General features: G+C 43.4%; 1 protein-coding gene across 2 annotated transcripts in view; it reads right to left on the reverse strand.

The window, feature by feature from the left end:
• MOGAT1 (monoacylglycerol O-acyltransferase 1) overlaps positions 1-23,869 on the reverse strand; it is a 38,360-nt gene that overhangs the window by 7,120 nt on the left and 7,371 nt on the right. The window contains exons 1-3 of one of the 2 annotated variants that reach the window (XM_039489297.1): positions 21,138-21,888; positions 5,187-5,365; positions 4,518-4,722 (exon numbers count right to left, since the gene is read on the reverse strand). In XM_039489297.1, the coding sequence (XP_039345231.1) occupies positions 4,518-4,722; positions 5,187-5,365; positions 21,138-21,231 (478 nt within the window). In that variant the 5' untranslated portion in view covers positions 21,232-21,888. Of the gene's footprint in view, positions 1-4,517; positions 4,723-5,186; positions 5,366-21,137; positions 21,889-23,869 lie in introns of those variants that run through there. The other variant, XM_039489299.1, reaches the window with a different exon arrangement.

Below are 23,869 nucleotides of genomic sequence, written 5' to 3' on the forward strand. Positions count from 1 at the left end.
TCTCAGAAATGCGACACTACAGAATCATGTGGAGAGAGTTACAATGGAGAGAGTCGACAGGCTGAAGCTAAAGCCATGGCAGGTGGAGGGTTTAATTGGGAAGCAGGCGCATATAAACAATAAAAGAGAGTTTGGGAATGTTTGGGAGTTTGAGCAGGGGGGATATAAGATGTTGCAACCTAAACTAGGACCCATAATGCCAGAACTGAAGTCAATGGAATGACAGTGTAATAAGGAGCAGAATCAGCTCACTTAAACTACTTCATTAGCTCTTCCTTGAGGCACCCTGGCCATGCCACCTCCCAAGCCTGTGCTGCCCATCCCATTACTTGGGCTGCACTAACTCTCTATATAACCCCTCCCAGGCAAAGAGGAGGCCCTGCCTTCTTCTCTACTGACACAACCAACCCCTCTTCCATGGCTGACTTTCTGCTGCATGGGCCCCGCACATCAGCTGAAGCTGTGATAGACTTGGACTGAATCTGGCCCTTTGAAGCATGAGAATTATAGAAATTACAAAGGAAAACATACCTTTGCCTAACTCATCTCCTGCAGGATTTCTGCCCCACAGCATATTTACTAGCACTTTGTGCAATCACGCTATCTTAGAGTCATTTTTTTTAAAGAACAGTCTAGGGATGAAATCCAGCTTGTGCTTCTTTAAAGCTGGCATTGAATTTCTTTGCTTTTGGATTCAAATAAACAAATGGCCCAGACTTGAGCTGCTGTTTCCCATCTTTTCTGCTATTAGGGAAGTTAAAATGTGAGAAAAGTAATGCAATTGTGTTGCTACTCTGGGAGCTATATACTAAGAGAAATATCTTGCTAACAGACACAGAATTAAGTTTAACTAATGTTCTAGGGAGACTTGCAAATATGACCAGGAATAAGTTAACTGAACAAATGTGCTTCAAACACTGATAAGAGAGCTCAATGTACAGATTTTTCCATATTCTAGCTGTGTCCTCACAAAGTACGCAGCAGTCATTACATTGTTTGAAATGGGGGAAATTCTATGGCCTGTATTAGGGGATCAGACGAGATGATCATAATGGTCCCCTGTGGCTCTAAGACCTGTGTGTCTATAAAATCACTCAGACTATTCTACAACACTGGCAGTTTTGGGGCATGTCAAAATTACTTCTCATCGAGAAAGTAAAAGGATTGTCCCTATGGGTCAGAATGGCAAAGTCATGTGGAAACACTTCTGTACTGACCTATATTTAGATTGTGGATAACATTCTGTCAGATCAGATATGCTCAGTTTCCGTACTGACCTGTGCAAGTGTAACAAAAATCCCCTGAAAAATTGTATCTTGGTGGAAGGCGATTCCTTTGTGATGTTATATGATTATAATTGGAAGTACATTCATATTATGTGGTACTACATATTAGGCGTTTCTCTTCTCACATTTAATAATTAGTTCATTTCATCTGCAGAGCTCAGCAAAAAAGCATACAGATAGTCTCATTTTAGCAATGGGTAAATGGAAGCACAGCAAGGTTGAACCACCAGCCTTAAGTCACACACAGTGAATTAACATCAGAGCCAGGAATAGAACCTAAGTCTCCTGGCTACTAGCACAGCACAGCACCCTGCCCACTAGGCCATTTTGCCTTCCTGCTATAACTTCATGAACTTAAATAACTCCTAATATACACCATGGCGAGAGGAGAAGCAGGCTCATGCTTCCTTCCATTCCTCCCACTTTTACTATTATTTACTATTTGTATTGTGGTAACACCTAGGAGCTCTAGTTATGGACCAAGATCCCATTGCACTAGGTGCCGTGCAGACATGGGGGTGGAGATAGTTCCTCCCCCCCAAAGAGCTTGGGTTTATGATGTAATTACATATAAAACAAAACTGGAAGTGAAGCCCTTCGGACCCAGGTAAGTAATCAAGCCCTTCACTGGAATGATGTTTGTACAGAGCAGGACTATAACGTTCTTGGGACAGGAACCATCTCCAGGCTTGTTCTTCAACAGCACAGAACATAGTATCATTGCTTAATAAACAATACTGTACTTAACTCCACTTGCCCTATTCTTCCCATGTAACCAGTACTAAGGACTAGAGTAAAACAGCTCATGGGTAGGCATGGGAAAAGAAGAGAGAAATCTCAGTAAATTGTCAGAGAGGAAGGATGGTCCAATAGTTAGCACCTAGCCTAGCACTTGGGCTCAAGTACCTGCTCCATCAGAGACTTCCTGTCTGACCTCAGGCAAGTCACTTTAGCCCCCTCATGCCTCAGTTCCCCATCTGTAAAATGGGGATAACAACACTGCCCTACTTCACAGGAGGATTTTGAGGAGAAATACTAGAACTGACTAGAAAAATTCTGATGAAAAGGTTTTTTTTGGTCAGAATTTGTCAATTCATCAAGATCAAAACATTCTGCGGAGACAGTTTGATTTTGATGAAGTTCCTCTGGAAACCAGGCAGAGTTCTGACAGAAATCTGTCTGTATTCTGCCAACCCACCTCCTCAGTAGTCAATGTGGCAGGCTACTGGGAAACCCGCATTTCCAGAGTCCATGGCCCTGGGGCAGCCTGCCCTGGAGCTCCATCCCTATTGAATAAATTTTTGACATTTTTGGTTTCCATTCTGAATTGGAACAAACCCAAGTTTAGAAATAGCAAAATTCTGTGTGAGGCAGGTTATCTTTCCCTAATAAATACAGCTCTGATAAATACATCAAAAGTTGTGAGGTACTCAGATACTGTAGCAATAGGGAGGCCATACAAGTACCTATCATAGATAGTTTCTCCTTCAAGTCAAAAATGGATCCCACCATAAATAAAAGCTTTACACTCCCATCCTGCAATCCGATCCTTGTGGATGGACCCCTGAGCCCAGGCAGAGCTCCACTGATTTCAATGGGCAAAAAGGTCTGCTTGCATAGAACAGATTACAAGAATGTGGCCTTGTAACAGGCTGGCTGACCCTTTAAGGGGAATCAGGCCCAGCCTCACCTGTAACAGATCACCTACCCTCCCAGCTAATCCTGATCATCCAAGGATCAAATAGCCTGTTCAGTTAGACCTAGCTGGGGAAGAGGGCCAAGGGATGCCTTTATAGAGTGAGAGAGCTCAGATAGTAGAGGAAGCTGCAGAATGGTTTCTGGCTCCTCCGGTAGACCCTGAGGAAGAGTATCTCCCAGGTAGATGGTCTGGAGGAGGGAGACAGGCTGCTACAGTAGGCCCTGGAGCAGGAAGGACAGAGAGGCAAAGGGCAAAAGCCCTTGGAACCTGTAGCCCAGAGTGGGCTGAGGAAAGGCTCTTGTGTTTGATGTCTGCCTAAATCGTACGTTTGGAGAATAAAACTGTGTCCGGAAAAAGACTCTAGGTGTGGCAGTGAGTTCTTCCTGTGCAGGTGAGACAGGCCTTACTTATCAATGTGTGGATGGTGCCCAACCCTGCTACACTTATGCATGCAGTCATATTGATCACAATGGGGATTACTTTGCATGAGAAAAGATGACTCAATTTAGTAAGGGTCTGGATGAGCCAATTGAACCTTGTTTAAGCCAGTGCAACTCATTAAAGTAAACGGACTTGCACCCACTTGCAACAGATCTGAATTTGCATCTGTAGGCAACTGGTTAATTCTTTTATTGTCAGTGTCCTCCTCCTACATAATGTGAAATATTATGGTATTCATATATTATGATTTTATTTTTGAATACCAGCATCTACTGCCATTATATTTTGCATGACATTTTGCATCTAAATTTGTCTTTTTATTTACAGCCAATGCAAAAATACTAAATAAAAATAGCTCAGTAGTTTGAGCATTGGCCTGCTAAACCCAGGGTTGTGAGTTCAATCCTTGAGAGGGCCATTTAGGGATCTGTGGCAAAAATTGGCAATTGGTTCTGCTTTGAGCAGGAGTTAGACTAGATGACCTCCTGAGATCCCTTCCAACCCTGACAGTCTATGAAAAGAAATATTAATATTATCTATCATGACCGGTGCCTATACAACCTGTAATGACTTCTCGGCTTTCACTAAAATTATGTTTTAAAAAATTAAAGATGCATTGCTCAACCAAAAAGGCTTCTAGCTTAGCTCCCTCATATAGTATAGTCACCCTTTCACCAAACAGCCTCACTGCATGATAGACTTGCTATGGGCCTGATTCTGCTCCCTTGACAAAGCTCTCATTGACTTCATTGGTACAGAATTGGGCTGCATAAGTGGAATTACAATTCCCACGTTATAATGTATTAAAATAATTCAAGAATTTCATTACAAGTTACTTTCAATGATGATTCACTATATCAGAGTTTATTAAAAGTACAACAAAGCCTTCTGAATTGCGTTTGAAACAATCATTCACTGTAAACAGATTTTCTACAGGGCCAGTCCTGGTCCTATTGAAGTTAAATGGCAGAGCTTTTCATAGACTTCAATAGATACAGGATGAGGCCCTATATCAGAGACCACTTTATACAACTCATTTTAAACAAATGCCATATCTGAAGCAGTGGCTAAGAGATCTTGGTTCCACCTACCAGTACTCAAAGCATAATCTCTGAAGAACGGGCATCCGAACCAGAAGGGCAAGATGTGAAGATATGGAGTAAGACCAGGGAATAGTTCTTTAAAACCTGTATATTCTGTGCAAAAGTTTCCAAAGGCTCCAGCAACAAGAATACCATGAGGGTGAAATCCAAACAGATAGTTTTGGCTTGGATCCAAATCTGACGTTTTTATGAGCTGAAAATATAAATGGAGTCTGAGTTTAAAACTATTTTAATCACAGTGGTTCATAAACACAGGAAAAAATTTAAGAGTAGGAAGGCTGCACGTAATAGTGTGTAGATCACTGATACCTTATTTCCCTGTTATGAGCATCTTAGGTGATCCTAAGCGAAGTAAGTATAAAGAGCTCAGTTCTGTCTCAGATTAATAGTTCTGTAATCTCTACAATATCTGAGCTTCTATCTTGTGGCTAGAAAGGTTCAGCTCAAAAGAACCAGACCCCAACTATTCTTCCTGTCACTAACTCCAGATTTTCTTCATCTAAGCTTGTTTTACAGACGAGAGGTCAAATTCACTCCTGGTATAACTCCACTGACTTCAGCAGGGCTATGCCGGAGACGAATCTGGCCCAAAGCATTCATGATAAAGAGCCACCTTGATCTGCATTTTCACAATTCGGTGTGAAACTTGTTACTCACGTGAATTGGAAAGTAATCCGTAAAGTACTTCCAAATAGTCCAGTTTCTGACCCACTTTGATCTTCTCCCTCCAGTTTGGGGGGTCTCCCAATCAAGATAGAGCCACAGTGCATAGAGGACAGGTAGGAACCAGTAGTTTCCCAAAAGCAAGATGATAAAGACTACCCAGCAACACTGTGCTACAAGAAACAAAAAGAAAACCACAGTGCAGATTATTCATTACTATCTCACTATAGGAAAGAGTCCTTGGACTCAGTTTTGTTTTCATTTACACCTGCGTAAAACCAGAGGAACTCCATAGAAGTTACTTAAGGGTAGGGGGAAGGAGGGAGCAAGAGTGAGCAATGACTTCATATATTCTGGTTGGTGAGGAGACGGAGCAGGGCTGACTGAGAGGGAGACATCATGGAGGGAGTGGATAGAGCACTGGGCTGGGGCTCACGACACTTGAATTCTATTCCCGGCTCTACCACTGACCTGTGGGGTGACCTTTGCAAAGTGCTTTGAGATTTACTGATGAAAAGAGCTAGGTATTGTTACCGAAAGGGAACCTAATTTAATAAGAGTCTACAGTCTTGCCACTAGGAGCAAACAAACAAACCAAACCAACATTTCTATGGAATTACGACAGCTGTCCTAACCCAGCTACTTTCAGAATAACGGACACTCAAATTAATGAGAAAGCAATTGTAACATCCTAATATAATTGCCACAGATAGGAAGCATATTGACACCATTTCCTTAGTTTTCTGAATCATGTGGATTTATAATACGGTATTAGGCGGGATATGTTAGCGTTAGGCCAACTCCTGCAATCTTTACTCAGGAAAAAGTCCCAGTCATATCTATGGGAATATTTCCTGTGTAGAGCCTGCAGGATTTGTCCCTGTATTAAGCAGCTCTGGGATAACTCTGCCTGTGATGTACAAAGCTGGTTAAAAGGAAATTCTGAGCCACACGCTACCCTCTACCTGGCACAAAGAGTAGCAAATTGTGGGAGGAATTTAGAGTACCCAACAAGACTTGCACAAAGGGCATTGCTTATAGATATCAGAGGGTAGACAGAGCTAAACTTGGATTGTAAACTCTTTGGCCAAGAACTGTGCCTTTGTATGTGTCTGTATGGTGCCTGGCACCATGAGGCCCCAATCTTGACTGGAGCCTCTAACCATTAATGTGGTATAAAAGCAAATGAGCATTACCTTGGCTGAACAAGGGTATTTTACAAACCAGTTTTTATATTTCATCTTTGAAGAGTAAAAGAGTTTGTGGGAACTACATCAACCTGGTTTGCAGCCTGGCACCTTGAAGGGGAGGATTTCACAGCAGATGGTGAATCACTCTAGAGTAAATGGGAAAAGTAGATAACAGTGAGACACGTTGAGCTAATTCAGGTTACCAAGTTCAGTGTCTGGTCGGGAACCCCGCTGTGCACAATGACGACACTCACACTGCGGGCAAATCAAAGCTTTAACAATTTTATAAGCATAATTAGTAAAGTCACAAATGATCCAAACCATATGAAAAGGGCGCAGTAACATAGACTTAAGCTAATGTTTTGTATCATTCCTTATATGTACTTACACCTTCTCAAGGAGATCTAGTGGTAAGAGACAAGTGGTCATCCATGAAGTTCCACCCCGTCCCTGGTACCCCATAGACCTAGCTTAGCATTTCATTTAGCAGATGTGCAAGATATCTATCGGCCTACATCCTGTAAGGCAGTGCTTCTCAAAGTCGGGCTGCCGCTCATGCAGGGAAAGCCCCTGGCGGCCCAGGCCACTTCGTTTACCTGCCACATCCGCAAGTTCGGCTGATCGCGGCTCCCACTGGCTACAGTTCGACGCTCCAGGCCAACGGGGGCTGCGGGAAGCAGTGCGGACCAAGGGATATGCTGGCTGCCCTTCCCGCAGCCCCCAGTGGCCTGGAGCCATGAACCACAGCCAGTGGGAGCTGCGAATGGCCAAACCTGCGAACGCAGCAGGTAAACAAACCGGCCTGGACCACCAGGGGATTTCCCTGCATGAGCCGTGGACTGGCTTTGAGAAGCACTGATGTAAGGCATTATCTTAAGCAGCAGACTTGTTTGGCTTGCCATGGACAGAGAAAGATCCCCCATTGATGACTGTGTCTTACCACCTGATCCCCAAGAAAGGGTCTGAGTATATGTAAGGAATGGTACAAAATATTAGCTTATTATATTACTGCTACCTTTTTATGTGGTTTGGAGCATTTGCATCTATACTAATTGTGCTAATAAAAATTGCTTAAAGTTTGGCTTTGCCTTCAGTGTGAGTATCATCATTGTGCACCTCGGGGTTCCCAACCAGACACTGACCTTAACCTGAATTCTGTTGTGCCTGATTCTGGACTAGAACCCTCAGTACCCATTTCTTTAGACTTGTAATTAACTGGAAACAAGTAATAATCAATAACCACTAAAGAACTGGGCAACACCCTGGCATACCAAACAAGTCTGATCTCCCCCTTACATGGTGGTCTGGCCTATTATAGGGCCTAGTGGTTATCATGACTATTCATACAAATGCCACCCCTTTGTCCATATCTAACTTCCTCAGCCTAATAATGTTGGGGTGTATTTATCCTCCTACAGGTTAGTATGTTAATAATTTTAAACTTACATACATCAATTCATCCCCAAGGCAAGTTTGTTGTTAAGCATCTGCCGGTATTTCTATCTTAAAGTATCTGTCAAGGCTGATTCCCCACTCTGGCACTTTGAGTAAGAAAGTGTGGGCCTGCAAGGATCTAAAAAAGTAATACTTGCCACTCCAGGCTTGTATTAAACTCCCAAGGTTACAGCTTTTCTCTGACCTTGGATGGGAAGATGCTGCCACCATCCAAGTGCAAAAACCCCCTTTGGAGAACCCAGAAAGGTGCACTTGGGAATTCCTTCCTGTGGGGTACCCTCAAGCCCTTTCACACACACCCCTCTGGGGAAGAGCTGAGAAAGAAAAACAAAGGAAATCAGCTGTTGCCACCATGGCTTTGGAGCTGTGCTCCGGCTCCGCTCCAGCTCCAGGCAAAAAGCTGCAGCTCCACTGCTTTGGAGCTGCTCCGCGCTCCAGCTCTGGGCTCCACTCCGAAGCCCTGGTTGACAGCAGCAATCAAACCTCTTAGGGACACAAAAATTCAATCCTGTTCTTAAAAAAAGAAAAAAGAAAAAAAATACATTTGGAACTTAGGGGTTTTGCTAGGTTTAAATAAATAAATAAACAAAATCACAATTACAAGAATTAAGCATCAAGATAGCTTCTTGAGGTCCAGCTTAAAGGTTACAAGCAAAACAAAAGCACCTGGGGTTAGCACAGAGGAGTCCACAAGCCATAGAGAAATAAGAGAGAAACCTAATCGCATCTCCCTAGACATTTCCTGATCTACTTACATATCTGGGGTTTCAAATGAGCAGTTTCTAGGTATGATCTGATGATTTTCCATACCTGGCCAAGGCTTTTTATAGCATAGTTCCAGCCCTGTCTCTGCTCTGTCCCCTCTCTCTGGAGAACAACAGACAGACAGACAAAGGGAAAGTTTTTTCCCCCAATTTAAAAAAATTCTAGCCCTCCCATTGGCTCCTTTGGTCAGGGGCCCACTCCCTTCCTTTTACCTACGCAGGGAGACTTTTTAACCCTTTACAGGTAAAGCAAGTAGAGAACAACTACTAAAAGGGATTTTATAGCTAACTGGCTGGCTGGGTGACCCTCCCCCACACTTCATTTATCACAATATCCAAGCCTAGTATCAGTTCAGTGCTCCTGCAGTTACCTGGTATTGTTTTGTACAAACCCTCCCCTAAAGCACAACGTTCCCTGTTCACCAAAACTCAGGGTTCCTGCTGGGCCACTTTCTTATGCTAAGGCTCAGAGGCCTTAAAGCCTTATGCTAACTGCTTAAGCTAATGCTTTACATGGCATAGATCTATAGGTTTCTTGTGTTACTTATAAGTAAAATGCCTTTAAGCTAGCTCTATGGCTACAGTAAGAACGCTGGAAAACACTGAAGACAATGGAAATACTCCCTGTGACGGGATCCCTGGGCTGCAGCCTGGGACAGTTGGACCACTGTGCCCCCTAAACTCTGCAGTCTGTGCTTTCCTAGTGACAAGCAGCAAACCCCTCCAGGCGCTGTTATCACTCAGCGCAACAGCATGTGGAGCCCTGCACCCAGCTAGATTGCATAAATGCTCCCAGAGCCAATCATGAATCACACAGAGAAAAGCACCAGCCGAATCCCCCCAGCTCCCAGCTCAGAAATATACCATCTTGCACTGCTCAAGATGGGCAGTACAAATTTATTAATTGGTTCTCCACTTCATCAATGGAAAGTGGATATATATCAGCTTTTGTAAACTGGAGCAGATTTACCACACACTTCAGGCAAACTCACTGGTAAAGATAAACAGTAAAACAAATGTATTGACTTCAAAAGATAGATTTTAAGTGATTATAAATGATAGGCAAAAAGTCAGAGTTAGTTACCAAAAGAAAATATAAGCACGCAGTCTAAACTCTCAACCCTATTAGACTAGGCAACATCTAGATTAAGCAGTTTTTCCTCACTCCACTGGATATTGCAGTTCTTAATATAAGATTTGTCCCTTAAACCTGGGCCAGTCTCCTCTGCTGGAGTCTTCAGTGGATGTCCTTATTGCTTGCAGCATAGGTGGGGGAAGGAGAAAAGGCCCAGCAAGTGGCTACTGTGTTCTGTTTTATACCCTTCGCCCCTGTGCTTGGAGAACACAAGTCCAGGCACATCTGGTGGGCACTGCTGGACAATGGCTGTTGATGGGTTGTTTGACACCCCACCTGAGCATTGGTTACTTTCCTTGCTGTTGTCTCTGAGGGGCTAGTATCTGGCTTATTCCCCAATTTACAGCACGTTTTAGTGATAACCATACAACACAATCTCATAACTTCATATGCACTAAAGATATACATATTTAGATAGAACAGTGACTTTCAGCCAATCATAACCTTTCCCCTCACATGGCATGCTTTATATGCAATATCACAATTATATATAGATGAGGAATATGGGGGTTACAAGACGCTCCCCCAAGATATAGTATGTCACACTCCCATTGAATCAAGCCCACAGATGGCAACTTTCATCCAGGACAATTCTAAAGCACTTTCTAGAAAGAAAGGCAGCAACTTCTGAGGTGGGATGAAGGGGCTACTCAGCACCAGCAACATTATGCAGCAAGGAATTTAGATGTTTTTAGGAAAGGATGTGAACATGCCCTATTCAACATATTCATAAATGATCTGGAAAAAGGGGTAAAACAGTAAGGTGGCAAAATTTGCAGATGATACAAAATTACTAAAGATAGTTAAGACCCAGGCAGACTGTGAAGAGCTACAAAAGGATCTCTCAAAACTGTGTGACTGGGGCAACAAAATGGCAGATGAAATTTAATGCTGATAAATACAAAGTAATGCACATTGGAAAGCATAATCCCAACTATACATATAAAATGATGGGATCTAAATTAGCTGTTACCACTCAAGAAAGATCTTGGAGTCATTGTGGATAGTTCTCTGAAACCATCCACTCAGTGTGCAGCAGTAGTCAAAAAAGTGAACAGAAAGCTGGGGATAATTAAGAAAGAGATAGCTAATAGGACAGAAAATATCATGTTGCTTCTCTGTAAATCCATGGTACACCCACATCTTGAATACTGTGTGCAGATGTGGTTGCCCCATCTCAAAAAAGATATATTGGAATTGGAAAAGGTTCAGAAAAGGGCAACAAAAATGATTAGGGGGTATAGAACGGCTTCCATATGAGGAGAGACTAATAAAACTGGGACTTTTCAGCTTGGAAAAGAGATGGCTAAGGGGAGGTATGATTGAGGTCTATAAATGACTGATGTAGAGAAAATAGATAAGGAAGTGTTGTTTACTACTTCTAATAACACAAGAACTAGGGGTCATCAAATGAAATTAATAGGCAGCAGGTTTAAAACAAATAAAAGGAAGTATTTCTTCACATAATGCACAGTCAACCTGTGGAACTCCTTGCCGAAGGATGTTGTGAAAGCCAAGACCATAACAGGATTCAAAAAAGAACTAGATAAATTCATGGAGGATGGGTCCATCAATGGCTATTAGCCAGGATGGGCAGGAATGGTGTCTCTAGCCTCTGTTTGCCAGAAGCTGGGAATGGGCGACAGGATGATCACTTGATGATTACCTGTTCTGTTCATTCCCTCTGGGGTACCTGCCACTGTCGGAAGACAGGATACTGGGCTAGATGGACCTTTGGTCTGACCCAGTATGGCCATTCTTATGTTCTTAACTTTGCCGTCTGAAATGACGGGGGAATTTCTAGGTACTGTGATCAGAGTTTGATTCTGGCTAAGCAACATCGTTCCTTTCACAAAAATGTCATGGGGGGGTCTTTAATTACCACAAGTGGATGGGATTCCAGCTTTAGGTCTCATCCAAAGGGTGATAAGCAGAAATATTAACCAGTGTTGTTCCTGAGAGGATTCTTGGCACAGTAATGACCCCGTGCAGTAGCATAAAGTTTAATAGACATGGTAACTTTTCACCTCCTTGGCAAGGTACTCTATGTCAACTGTATGAAAGTTAGAGCAATTATGAATATCATCATGTAAGACTATTCAACACTATGCAAAGGATCGCATCCTACAGAGAACAGTAAGCTTACTGCTTTGCGTTTTCTAAAGCAGGATCCAATCCTGCAAGGTGCTGAGCACTTCGAGAGGTACTAAGCACCTCTTCTCCTATCAACAGCGTTAAATAGTGGGCCATGCCCAATGGGAGTTGAGAGTGCCTGGTCAATACCTCTCTTGCCGCACCCCGGGTTGTTATAATGCCTCTTGTACTTACAGTAGGGTAGAGTACACAAATACCATCAAATCACACCTGCTACTTTAAATGCATTAATGGTCTATAAAGCAAAGTTAATGTGTAAACTACAATGACTAAGAATTCTAACCAGTAAGTCTCTAAGCACAAAAAGGGCATTTTTCTCCAAGGGCATTAGTTAGAAGGAAGTCAATGAACAAATGACGATGACCTTAGACAATCTCATAAGCACATTCTTGGCGGAAGGCAGCTGGCTGTAGGACTTGCCATCTCGATATGTCTGAGTCAAAGTTTGCTGAACTTCACAGAGTGGTGCAACTGTTTGTTTGACCTTGGACTTGGAAGGTTTTATTCACGTGGTGAATTGGAATGCTTGGTAAAAGGGAGGACATGTTACCTAGTGGGTACAGTACTCAACTGGGACTCAGGACACTCGAGTTCTATTTCTGGCTCTGCCAGTGGGTTTCTAGGTAGCCTTGAACAAGTCACTTGACTCTCCCTGTGCCTCAGTTTCTCCATCTATGGATAGAAAATCTCCACACTATGTAAGAGCTAGGTGTTATTATCATCATCACTATCAGTACTACCCTCTATAAGCAATACTGACTTAGTGGTTGATATTACAGTGTGTGTGTGTGTGTGTGTATACACACACTAATGTGTACATTATATATATATATACACACACACACACACACATACATAAACGTATATAATGTGCCCAAAGGCTACAGCAATAGGAATGTAATAAATTGTTAAATAACCAAATATCACCAAGAGATCTGGAAGCAGGAAAGCAGGACAGCACAAATAAAATAATGAGGAAGTAAAGGTGACCCAGGAAATTATTAGCCCAATTAGTGGCTTAATAGTAGGTGTAAGACAGTTATCCTTGCTTGAATGACAGTTTGTTTAACCTAAGTTGCTCTTCTTTTTAACACCACTTTCTACATGGTTTATGAGTGAATAAAGAATTTAAAAGAGAAATGCAAGAATATGAGCAAATGAAATAAGTGAACTGCATTCTAGCCAGACACTGGGAAAATGCTGCCATTTAAAAAAAAAATAAAAAAAATCACATGTGCAAAATCTGGTGAGAACTAATCAGAGCACCCTTACCACTTTAGTAACATAGAGATGGGCCCAAGAGGCGAAATTCAAAGTTGGAGTTGCCTCTCTGCAAAGCTGGGGCTGTTTGAATCCCAGCTTTCAGGTTTGTCTGTTTTTTTTTAAAAGAAACAATCTAGAAATAAAATGGACATCTCTGCATAAACTTCTTTAGGGTGTTACTTTGTTAAACCCAAGTCCTAGGCACTCAGGCCTGGTCTACAGACAGCTTATGTACTGGTAAAACTATTTCAGTTAGGGCTGTGATTTTTTGACCAAAATAGTTACATCAGTTCAATGCAGATTTACCAGTATAAGTTACCCGATACTGGTGTATCTTATTCACCTACCCTTACCAGAATAAGTTATACCAGCATAAGGCACCTTATACTGGTATAGCTACATCCACACTACTAGTGTAGATGCGATAAAACTGATCCCCACTTGCTCTGCTGTCGACTCCAGAACTCATGGCCAGGTAAATCGACCTAAGATACGCCGACTTCAGCTATGCTATTTGCATAGTTGAAGTTGCATATCTTAGGTCGACCCCCCCCCGACCCCCAGTGTAGACCTAGCCTAAGGGAGTTGTACCACTATAACTATACCAGGTTTCAGAGTAGCAGCCGTGTTAGTCTGTATCCGCAAAAAAAAAACAGGAGTACTTGTGGCACCTTAAAGACTAACAAATTTATTTTAGCATGAGCTTTCGTGAGCTAAAGCTCACTTCTTCGGATGCATAGAATGGAACACACAGACAGGAGATATACATACACCTTTTCATGTTCTCTGTATGTATAAATATCTCCTGTCTGTGTGTTCCATTCTATGCATCCGAAGAAGTGAGCTTTAGCTCACGAAAGCTCATGCTAAAATAAATTTGTTAGTCTTTAAGGTGCCACAAGTACTCCTGTTTTTTTTTTGCGTATAACTATACCAGTATAGCAAACATTGTACCACATTACCATGTAGATAAGCCCTCAGATACAAATGGTTTATAGTGTAGTATAAATGCCTAGATTACTGCAGAATTGGTTTCAGAGCTTAACCAAGCACATTTCCCATTGACATAAATACCTGTAGCTAGAGGTACAAAGCTGTAGACTGTATGGCCCTGATTCAGGAAGCACATAAGTACATGCTTACATACCCATCCTGAATAAGGATGCTTTCCTGAGTTGCCGCTTAAAAATTGGCAAGGTAGGGAGGCAAAGAACAAAACCAATACAAGACAATAAAATGTTGTGAACAGTTGGTGAAAAGGGGATTGTTCTTTGCCTTAGCACATAACACTGTTAGCAGCCTTCTTTGCCAGTTAAGGGAATTATTGTTCCAGCAGCCATAACCAGCTCCTTGGTAAATCTTTCATCACTTGCTGTCCTTTTATGGAAGTCAGAGCCACAACACTGGACTCTGTTTCTAGCTAAATCCAATTAGTGTAGTGTTTCATTCTACACATGCTGCACATACTGGACTTAAGACAAGTGCTGAGAGGCGGAGGTGGTTTAGTTCATGCTAGTGTATTTAGTATATTATCTCATGATCATTAATGTAGCACTGAAGTCACAGCTTTTATTACATTACCTGCTTTTGTATTATTATTAAATATTTATATTAACAATCAGAATCCGGATGCCATTGTGCTAGGTTTCAACCTCTGGGAGTCCACAGACTGGTCCACGAAAGGTGATTGAAAATGAAGTTTTGGATCCCACAAAACGGGATTCCATTTTTCTGATCAATCAAAAGTATGTGAATATCCCCACAGATCAAGCGTTGGCGTTACCATAGGAGCCCACCATTCAGTGCCCTTTATCACACTGCGTCAAATGCTATGCTGAGTCCCTGCAACATTTATAGTTGAATTCTGTTCAGTCAGTTTTCATTCTAAGACTTCTATGGTAGTTGTCTGTTGTCACCAGGTTGAATTTCCAGAGGGATATGCACCTCCATTGGACATTTTTTAAGGGTCCACAAATTAACAAAGGTTGAAAACCGCCGTGCTACCTGTTGTGCAAACACAGAGGCGCTGAAACTATCTGCATCAGTCCCCATGTGAATCACCACTTGGTAATCCACCAGATTTGATAGGAAATATGCCACGCAGAGCAGCCACTTCCTGGCTCCTCAACTCCAATAGTATAGATGTGTGGAGGCTCAGTGGGAGCAGGCCATAGAGACTCCACTCACTCACTGCCCCTCGCCTTCAGGCTTAGAACCCTTTGCACTGTTTTCTTTGCTCCTTAAGCTCCCCTATGCTGCATGGAGTGGGACCCCCAGTAAGTTGCATAGTTTTGTATTTATTTTTGTACACAGCAATTTCCGTTGTCCCCGTGCGCACCTGGTACACAGAAATTGGCAGTGAAGAAATAAGAATGTTATTGCCGACCTCTCACCAGCTTGTAAAAGATCTTTAGTTCTTTCAATGTTCTTCTGTAATTTGAGTCTTCCAAAATATGGATCAAAGACGAAGGGAAATAACAGCTATTGCATCTTCAGAACAGCTCATAAAAACCAAACCTGATAAATGTTATTCACCGTGATTAAATTATCTTCATTTCAAGGGAGAAGGGAAATTAAATTTTTCTTCCTAGACGTTGACTGTGGGTCCCAGCAGACTGATACAAATTGATTTGCTATCATTAATAGATCTGCAGTATTACATCACTCACCCCAGCGTATCTGTGATCCTCAAGTGCATGGGATAAGCACTGGAGTGGACCTATAAGCAATATATTGGGGAGGGGGCGTTGTGTATGTCACCATCTAGTGGGTCTCTCATCAAGAGGATGTGGGATCGTAGCAATAGCTGAACACATTTCAACAAAAGTTTTGGCAAAGTGTTCAAGTCTCCAGGGTTGTCAGGACAGCACCTTTCGGAAGTATTAAAATTTCATTTAATTTCTTTATAAGGTTAAAGAGAAAAAAAAATCACACACATACAGACAAAGACGAAATCTGACTCCAACATTTACTTGCCCGCTCACGACCTGTGTGATTCTTGAAAGTTTGCGGATTCCACTTTTCAACAGGACTTGATGCTTTTGAGACATGGGTGCTGTTTTAGTATGTGGTTTGTGAGAATAAAGTTAGGTTTCTTATCAAAATATTGTTTGTTTCAACATTTTTTGTTTGTTTAATACCCAAAAGTTCACATAGTTAACTCATTGCTTGCAGTTTTGCAATATATTATCAAAGGAACACTACCAATTAAAAAGGAAAAAAAAGTAGTCACATTTCTGTCTGAAGTTTTTTGACCTTCTGTTGTTAAAAGTAGCATTGATGAATATTACAGCAGAGACAGCCAAGAGAAAAAGAACTTTCCATATTTTTTTCAGTTTTAATATTGTGGATTTGACAGCACTCTGTATGGTTAGTTTCACTGTTTCAGTGCAGTCAGATTCCCATGTTATTTGCTTTAGGTCTTTCATGCAGGTACATGGGTTTAAAACCATATTTTAAAATAGTAAAATGTGATTATAAAACCACAAAAATTGGCTACAGGACTCATGGATTACTATAGTGTCCAAAAGAATTTTTTAAACATTATCAAATTACAATACTAGATTTTAAATTTACATTATCTTTTTAAAAACACAACTTATTTAAACAGAATGAAAAATTGAAAATAAAAATAAGCCATTAGGAACTTTACCAAACTTTTTTTAACCTACAGAAACCTTGGCTTTCGTGATGATGCATACTGAGGTGAAACATATGATGTAGTTTTAGCAGGTTCAGAGGAAGAGATTTGGAAGGAGGTTCCTCTTATCCGATCTATGTATTTCTAGGCATCACTCCCAATATTTTTAGGTTCATGTTTATCACTGATGCCATGTCCCTGACTTTTATGGATGATTAACAGGAGAACAATTACTATAATAAAAGTTTACAACAGAATTAGGCTGGGCAGCGGGTATCATAGGCAGGGGGAGGCTGTGCCTCCCCAAAGAGCCTAGTAGGGCCCCACCCATGCTCTGCCTGCAGGCCAGCCCCCCTCCTGCAGTTCCCAGTGCTCTGCCTTGGCTGGCTCGGGCTGGCTGGCCTGCCTCTCGTGGGACTCAGGGTGGCTGGTGCTGGGGCCGTGCCGCCCAGAGCACTAGGGCCGGGATTGCTGCCGCCTGGCACACTGGGGCTGGCCGCACCACCTGGCCACCCAGAGCACTAGGGCTGGGGATGCTGCCACCTGGCAAACCGGTGCTGGCCACGCTACCCGGCTGCCCAAAGCGGAGTCTCACCGCCCTGCGCTGGGGGCCGTTGTGAGCATGCTCTGGGCTCCTGAGGAGAAGGGGGACAGAAGGGGAAAAGGGATGCAGAAGGGGAGGGGTGGGGCCGGGGGCTAGCTTCCCCTAACAGCTGGGTCACCGGCCACTCATGGAATTAGGTAAATTCATGAATGATAGGCCCATCTGTGGCTATTAGCCAAGATTGTCATGGATGCAACCCCATGCTCTAGGTGTCTCTAAACCTCTGACAGCCAGAAGATGGGTCTGGATCACAGGGTATATACAGATCACTCAAATTGCCCTGTTTTGCTCATTCCTTCTGAAGCACCTGGCATTGGCCACTGTCAGAAGACAGGATACTAGGCTAGATGGACAATTGTTCTGACCCAGTATGGCCATTCCTATGTTCTTAATGTCTTTTCTGCTTTAGGATAGACTTTGGCAGCTTAAAATACAGGAAAAGGGAGACAAAGAAACTTGGGTTCAAAATTCTGAAGGGGTTTCCCTGGCTTAATTAAATGGGTTAAACTAGTGGTTCTCAAACTTTAGCAATCTGAGGACCCCCATTTTGATTTAAATTTTTTTTGCGGACCTCCAAACCCCCTGCTCAGCCTGAAGCCCCAACCCTGCCCCACCTCTTCCCAGCCTCTTTGTGACCCTCCCCCGAGCACGCCCCATCCTCGCTCCTCCCCCTCCCTTGCAGCACCTCCTGCGCACTGCGATACAGCTGTTCCGCGATGTGCAGAAGGTGCTGAGAGGGGGAAGAGTTGATCAACGGGGCTAGTGGCCCCAGACATGATTTGAGAAACCCTGAGTTAAACCATATGGTATTAGCTAGTGTTGGGCATGGACAAACTGCTTTACACAGGAGAGGTCCCGTCACTGCAGGATATCTGGGATGACTAAACTTATGTGACCAATAGCATGTTACCCAGTTAAACCTATCACTAAAGGGAAATACACCACTTGCTCTAAGCACGGAGGATGATTCATTTTAAAAAAGGCATTTTTGAGACATATAGTTCAGGAGCTCTTGAATGATTAGGTCATGGCATATCTATATTTGTTCAGAAAAAAATTCTCTACTGTACATTCAGGACAGGAAAGAATGAGGACGGTACTCAACTCTATGCCTCATTGTTGGCCAACCCATTATGAACTGTTTCTCCGCTCTCATACTATCCAGCCAACATTTTTAGATGGATTAGAGACATTTGATTAAGATTCAACTCAGATAAGACCCATATGATGCTCCTGGTTAAGGTGAAACATTTTGAGGACAGTTAACAACCTGTGCATCCATTATGTAGGGAGTATGGACACAAAATGTGGAGGTTATCTTGACAGCTCTCTCAGCATGGAAGCTCTCCCAGCATGGCACACAGTGGGGAACTATTATTGCCATCCCCAATTTATCCAGAATATCAGACTGATTCTCGCTAGCATGGCCCTTTTCACAGGCATGTGTGCATTTGTTATATCCAATTTAGACTACTGAAATAGACGTCTAACTGGACTTCCCCTAAAATTGATCCATGGGGTGCAGCAGTTGCAGAACACAGCTGCCTGCTTGTTCATAGGACTGCAGCAAGGAAGTTGGTTGTACCTCTGCAATCTACACTCGTTTCCAGTCTTAGGGCTTGGCTACACTCAAACTTCAAAGTGCTGCCGTGGGAGCGCTGCCGCGGCAGCGCTTTGAAGTGTGAGTGTGGTCGCAGCGCCAGCGCTGGGAGAGAGCTCTCCCAGCACTGCACGTACTCCAGCTCCCCGTGGGGATTAGCTTACAGCGCTGGGAGCCGCGCTCCCTGCGCTGGGGCACTGTTTATACTGGCACTTTACAGCGCTGTATCTTGCAGCGCTCAGGGGGGTGTTTTTTTCACACTCCTGAGCGAGAAACTTGCAGCGCTGTAAAGCGCCAGTGTAGCCAAGGCCTTAGGCGCTGACTTCCCTTCTGCCTGATGGGTGCTCGATCCTCCCAGCCCCGCCCCTGCACTGCCCTCGCCCCACCCCCATTCCACTCCTTCCCCAAAGTCCCCGCCCCACTCCGCCTTTTCCCCACCCCAGCCCTACCCCTTCCCGCCCCCATTCCCCCCCCTTCCCCAAAGTCCCCACCCCTGCCCTGCCCTGCCTCTTCTCTGCCTCCTCCCATGAGCATGCTGTGTCCCCGCTCCTCCCTGGAAAGTCCTAAGTACTGCCAAACAGCTGTTACTTTGCAGGGTGGGGGGGCAGTAAGTGCTGGGAGGGGGAGGAGTGGGGATGCAGAGCGCTCGGGGTGGGGGGAGAAGGAGGCGAGGAGGGGGGAGCTTGGCTGCCGGTGGGTGCGAAGCATATAATTTTTCCCCGTCAGTACTCCAGCTCCAGAGCACCCACAGAGTTGGCGCTATGTTTCCAGTATGCCAAAAGGACATGATCTACTGTATCTGTCTTGGAGAGTGACAGATCCTCATTCCATGGCCTTGGGCGGAGAAAGGATTGTGGATTCCTCCTACAACTCCAGCAGATTTCCACTGCACATGACATTTATACTTGGGTTGTATGAAGGTTCAAGGATTTGGCCCAACACTATAAAAGATGCGCAGACAATGGGCAATTCTACTACTATAGGTGTAAACTGTTCAGACCTCAAATACAATTATTTGTAAACTGGAGAGTACATTAAAAATGTAAGGGGCTAAAAGCAAATATGTAAAGGTTAAAAGACAAACACCACGTACACACATACCTGGAAAAAGGATTAAATTACATTCTTTTCCCCAATCTCTTTGTTTGTAGGTAATTAGACCACACCTAAATGTCTATACTGATCCAGAAACAATTTTGGGAATTAAAAAAATAATATATTGGCAGGATTTATAAGGAAGATGTTTTGTAAAACTCAAACTATGGGAATACTGAAATCACCTGACCACCACCAGTAATACACAGAATAGTGAGCCTTCTCAGTGGATGCATCAGTGTACTCCATTGACTTCAGCAAAGCTATGCCAATTTATACTATCTGAGAATCAAGCTTTACCCACATGAGTAAGATTTACTCCTATGGTTAAACATTTAATGGCAGGACTCCTAACTGAAATATTATGAAAAAAATCACCACACAGCGATAAATTAGTCTGTGGAACTAATTTAGTAAGATAACTAAGCATCAACAACTAGGTTAATTTTAGATAAAAATAAACAAGCATATGAAAAACATAAGAGTCCCATCTCCTGAAGCTGGAGGTTAATGACAGAGTAGTCCCTTATCAGTAATGATTTAAGTTCGATTTGCACTGAGATTTACCACAGCAAACTGTTCTACAAAAATAGTTAATAATCAAAGCCACATTAATCATAAAAATCTTTACATCTGACATTCTGAATTTTTTTGTTGTTGTGGGGGTAGGTATTAGTCATCATAAATCTAGCTCGGTGGGGGGAATTTGTTTTAATGGGAAGATACTGTCATTGAGAAATTCATTTGTAGCTGTTTTTAAAAAAAAAATCCCTGCGTAACAAAAACACAAATAACAGAAGGAAAACAGCAACAGCTTTTTAGACAACACAGAGCCAACAAAACTAGACGTGATCTCCTTACTCCTTCTACTCTGAAATGCCCTGTCCATTTGACTGTGAATAAAATACTATAGTAAGAAAGCACCGTGGGAATTCACCACGTGGCGACTGAGTCTGGAGGAATCCTGCCTGTTGCTGCTTTTTTTTACAAAAAATAAAGATTAATCATTTTCCCTCGAAGACGTAAGCAGGAAAAAGGCTGTTACCTAGTAAGAGGAAGGAGAAGAGCCACTGAATCACTGCAGCTGTCTGAATTCTCCTGGCCAGGGGAATGTTGATGGGAGCAAACTCGACCTTCATGCTGTGTCTGCCCTGTCCTGCCCTGCAGAGGGAAAACTTTCGCTCTTCCCCGGGGAGGTGAATAGCAGCAGAACGAGGAAAGCAAACAACCGACTCCCAGCTCCGATCCCGCCAGGATTAGAGCAGGTCCTCAGTGCTCCGGCTGGCCAGCGCTCCCAGCAAGCTGAAGTCCGGGGTGTGAAGGTTCAGCTCCGGCGTCCGGGCGGCCCCGCTGCCTTGGGGGGGAAACGATCAGGGAGCGCAGCCAAAGCCTCGGGGCCGGCATGTGACTCAGCCAGGCAGCGCAGGAGTGGCAGAGTCAGCCCAGAGCCCGTAGGCACCCTGCCTTACGGGAACTCGCTGCCCTCGCCCCCGCCGGCAGAGAGGGGGCAGTCCCGGGCCAAGAGGGCTGCCCGCAGCGCAGGACGGGCCAGGCTGCAGTTCAGCGAGGCTGGGGGAACCGCTGGCTGCTGTGCAACACGAGGGCACTTCAGGCCAAGAGACGCGTCTAGTGGGGAGGGGCAGTGACCAGGGCAGATGGGAGAGGAGGTGGTTGTGATAAGATCTGCCTTGTCAGTGCAAACAGGAGCCATCAGGTGATTCCCCTCCACGTGAAGCGCTACCCCGCACCATCAGACTGTGAGAAAGGTGCCTCATGTTAGGGGCCTGGAGCCAACAAATATGAGCAGAGTGAAAACAGCATAAATCTTTCTCCATAGCTTTAAGCAGCCGCCTCCACATGTCTACGGCCACTGAACAGTATTGCCAACCCCAAAGGTTCAAAAATCACAGGTCAATCTCCAAAAAATCATGAGATTGGCCCAAATATGATTTTTTTTAAATTACACTGTAATTTTGGTCTAAGTTTTTCAACTTCCTCTGCCCACCCTGGCGTGTGTGCATGCAGGCATGTCCAACCCAGGGGTGTGGGTCCATTACAGTATTACCAACTCTCCCTAATTTACAGCTTGGCTATGTAATGCTGTCAAACGAGGGGCCAGCTCTTGCCAAAGCTTTAGGCCCTAGTCAAGCACTGACAAATTCATTGCAGGAAGTCAGGCTGTTTCACCTGTGTGTTAATATGGCTAAGGTGGGTATCGAACTCATAACATTGTGTTTAGTGTTTTAAGCTTTATGAAATGCTTGTAAATTGCTGCATGTGTTAATCTCACTTATCTTTATCACCTGCTGTAAGGTAATATTTAAGTTTTTGCTTTATAACTGTAAAAAACGTTTGGTCTGGAACTGTGGACATGTCAGGAAGATTGTCTCCTGCTCATCAAGAAAGCTATCGCAACTAAATGGGCCATTGTGGGACATCACAACACAAAGACTTTCTTAATTGCCTCTTAACACCCAAGAAGAGGCTAAAAGAAAAAGGGCTCCTCCCATCAGTTTGAATTCTGGAAGAAAGAAAGAAAAATATATCTGGCAGGAAAAAAATTTCAGTTTCTCATCTCTTTTGCTATTTGGTCTCTGACAGGGTCAGAGCTAGGAAACAGAAGCAGAGATTCCCCAGGGTCAACTTGGGTTAGCCCTAAAATACATTCAGAGCTGACAGGTTACTACAACATTGTCACCTTTTAAAACCACAGACTGTAAGTCATTTGTGTATATACATTTGCTTGCTTTACCCTTGTGGTTACTGTCTCATTTCTTTTTCCAAAGTAATAAATCTTTAGTTAGTTTAATATAGGACTGGCTACAAGTATTGTCTTTGGTGAGATCTAAAGTACAAATTGAACTGGGTAAGTGACTGGTCTCTTAGGACTGGAAACAACCTGAATATTTTTGGATTTTTGGTGTATAGGAACTATCAGTAAATCCAGCTTGCCTAGGTGACAAAATAGACTGGAATGCCCCAGGGGGACAGTCTGTGACTCTATGGTAAGCCTGTTATATCGCTTTAGGAGTTCGCATTTGTTACTGGGTTGGTGAAATTTAATTATAAAACACAACCAGTTTGGAGTCTCTGCCCTACTTCTTTGACAATCTGCCCTGAGGGTTAGGCACTCAGGGCCCTGAGCCAGGACCGTCCCTAGCTATTCTGGGGCCCTACTCGAGCGAGGAAGAGAACTAGTTTACCTTGCCATATATTCCCAAAGAGAGGGGATTATTTCTGTGCAAGACAGACGGACTTTGACTTCTTATGTGGGAGAGACATTGCTGTTATGTTGTCCTCTCTACAGAGCTATAGCTTTTATAAAGGATCAATAACAGCATATCATTTTTATGGATAAATGATAAACCACAATTGGAGGACCTAATTTTTGCTGATAACATTGTTCGGCTTAGTTTAAATGTCACTTAATGGAAGAAGAGACCCGGCTTTTGGCAGGTACAATAAAACATATTGGTCTGTTCATCACCAAGGGGAAGACAAAATATAAGGCTATCAGAGTTGCAAAAGCAACATAAGAATGGCCCTACTGGGCCATCTAGCCCAGTATCCTGTCTTCCAACAGTGGCCAGTGCCAGGTGTCCCAGATGGAATGAACAGAACAGGTAATCATCAAGTGATCCATCCCCTGTGGCTCATTCCCAGATTCTGGCAAACAGAGGCTAGGGACACCATTCCTTCCCATCCTGGCTAATAGTCATTGATGGACCTATCCTCCATGAATTTATCTAGTTCTTTTTTGAATCCTGTTATGGTCTT

Source organism: Mauremys reevesii, linkage group 9 (assembly GCF_016161935.1).
Source record: "Mauremys reevesii isolate NIE-2019 linkage group 9, ASM1616193v1, whole genome shotgun sequence".
NCBI classification, from domain to species: domain Eukaryota; kingdom Metazoa; phylum Chordata; order Testudines; family Geoemydidae; genus Mauremys; species Mauremys reevesii.